Source organism: Limulus polyphemus, unplaced genomic scaffold (assembly GCF_000517525.1).
Source record: "Limulus polyphemus unplaced genomic scaffold, Limulus_polyphemus-2.1.2 Scaffold5665, whole genome shotgun sequence".
Taxonomy (NCBI): Eukaryota; Metazoa; Arthropoda; class Merostomata; order Xiphosura; family Limulidae; genus Limulus; species Limulus polyphemus.
Genome location: NW_013671275.1, coordinates 65,035 through 67,215, shown reverse-complemented (window position 1 = coordinate 67,215; position 2,181 = coordinate 65,035). Strand labels below are relative to the sequence as shown.

The 2,181-nt window shown below is 30.9% G+C and overlaps 1 protein-coding gene across 1 annotated transcript in view; it reads right to left on the bottom strand.

The window, feature by feature from the left end:
• Nucleotides 1-17: 17 nt before the first annotated feature.
• The window catches only part of LOC106472848 (dnaJ homolog subfamily C member 1-like), a gene marked incomplete at its 3' end in the record, with an annotated part of 8,998 nt that continues 6,834 nt past the window's right edge, over nucleotides 18-2,181 (bottom strand). The window contains exons 3-5 of the mRNA XM_013933514.2: nucleotides 1,940-1,986; nucleotides 547-740; nucleotides 18-176 (exon numbers count right to left, since the gene is read on the bottom strand). Coding sequence (XP_013788968.1) covers nucleotides 18-176; nucleotides 547-740; nucleotides 1,940-1,986 — 400 coding nt within the window. The remainder of the gene's footprint in view (nucleotides 177-546; nucleotides 741-1,939; nucleotides 1,987-2,181) is intronic.

Sequence of the window (2,181 nt, the reverse complement as noted above, 5' to 3'; positions counted from 1 at the left end):
CATACTCAACTGTTTACGAGTACCAAGTACTGGTATGTCTTGCATACTCAACTGTTTACGAGTACCAAGTACTGGTATGTCTTGCATACTCAACTGTTTACGAGTACCAAGTACTGGTATGTCTTGCATACTCAACTGTTTACAATACCAAGTACTGGTATTTCTTGCATACTGAACTGTTTATGAGTACCAAGTATTGGTATTTCTTGCATACTCAACTGTTTACGAGTGCTGGTATTTCTTCCTGCTATTAGCTAATACCGTACACTTTGCACAAAATGACTTTTGGTCTTGGAAGAACAAATATTATTAGTTTCCAATAGATTTTTGACTGAACAATTCATAAAAAACTGTCATACTGTCTGCCCATGAAAGATAATAAAATACTTGTGTTTCCGGTCATCGTTTTGGTACCAGACAGCTAAAATAAGGAAGTTTTGTCCAAATAAAAGAACAATTTATACATTTAATATTACCCGAATGTATTTTTTTAAACATACTTCAGTTACAAAATGAAGTAGCACGGTTGTATAAAATAATAAAAACAAAATAGGAACATTTTTAATACCAGCTCATATTTCCTTTCCCAATAAACAGACCAGGCAAAAAGATGTTGACCAAGGGTCAGCAGAACAAACAGAAAAATGGATAATTCCCATAACCCCATTTTTCTGACTCGTCTATAGTAATAAACTGGTTGTCTCCAATCGGGTAAGCCATTCTGCAAGATAAGGTCATATCTAGAAAAATAGAATTCAATATATTAATAAAGGCATGTGAAAAATGTCATTCGGAGTTAGCATAAATGATTAATATGAGGGAGAAAAGAAAACAAGTTAATAATGATACTAAAAAAACATTGTATCGAGAAATGATCACCTGATTAATGTAAGGATTAGAATTTTGTGAAAACATCTTCCAATTACACATAGTTCAACCAAGAGACAAAAAATACTGTAGTTTGTGCTTTTTATCAATTTTACACAAGAAAATGTTAAATGTAACATTCCAAAGACCAGAAGAAAGCCTAAAACAACGATATGTACTAGTAAACATAGGAATATTTTGTTTAACTGGGGAGTCACAGGGGTGGGTATCTCAATTTGATAAGTTTTACCAACCCAGTAATACCATGAAACCTAGCAATATCAGCCCGCTAAACTAACCATTTGATAAACATGCTTGATACTTAAATTTGAAATGTTTCCTTATCCAGAAATCGTTTATAATGAGCACTAAAATTGGGATTTATCTCAGACGTAGAGTGACTGTACTGTGGACATGAAACATAAAACCCTCTGTAATCTTACAGAAAATTTCATCATCTGTGTTTCTTTAGTTTTACCACCCAGAAACATTAAACTTAGCTCTTCAAAAATACCATTTATCAGCTCAGTTTTTGAGTTTCAAGACTGAATTACCAAATCCTAACCAGTCCTGAACACTGGTTTTATTGAACTATTTGATAATTTTTATCATTACTTCCTTATCAACATTTTGTTAAGAGGAGAGAAATATATTCCCAGTAAAATCCTAAAAAATAACTCCACTAAATTTTCTTATTAAATCTTAAGTTTTAAGTGTACATACTCATAATAACATTGAAAAAATAATACAAGATTTAGTTCTACTTATCAGTTTCTTTTTGCTTCAAACTCGTTCCTTCAAGTTTCAAATACATGTATATTTACAAAACAGTGAATGGAAAAGGAGAAATACGTGCTTTTATCTTGTTCATAGTTTAAAGAAAAACTGTAAACCTGTTGTAATTTTTATTTTTGAATTACTGTTGTAAAAGTTAAAAGAACATTTACCTTTAGTCTGAAATATAATATTTCAGCAAATAAACACTCAATCATCTCAAAATACCTATATTTAAATAATTATGGTATTATTTAATCAAATGCTCTTTAATTATCTTTGGAGCCTAAATACTCACTTCTTACGTTTCTCTTCATCCCTGAGAACCTCGGAAACTGCTACAAGCTAAAATAAAAACAAATCTACATTGAAAGATTTATACATGTGTGTGTGTGACTGCTACAAGCTAAAATAAAAACAAATCTACGTTGAAAGATTTATACGTGTGTGTGTGTTACTGCTACAAGCTAAAATAAAAACAAATCTACGTTGAAAGATTTATACGTGTGTGTGTGTTACTGCTACAAGCTAAAATAAAAA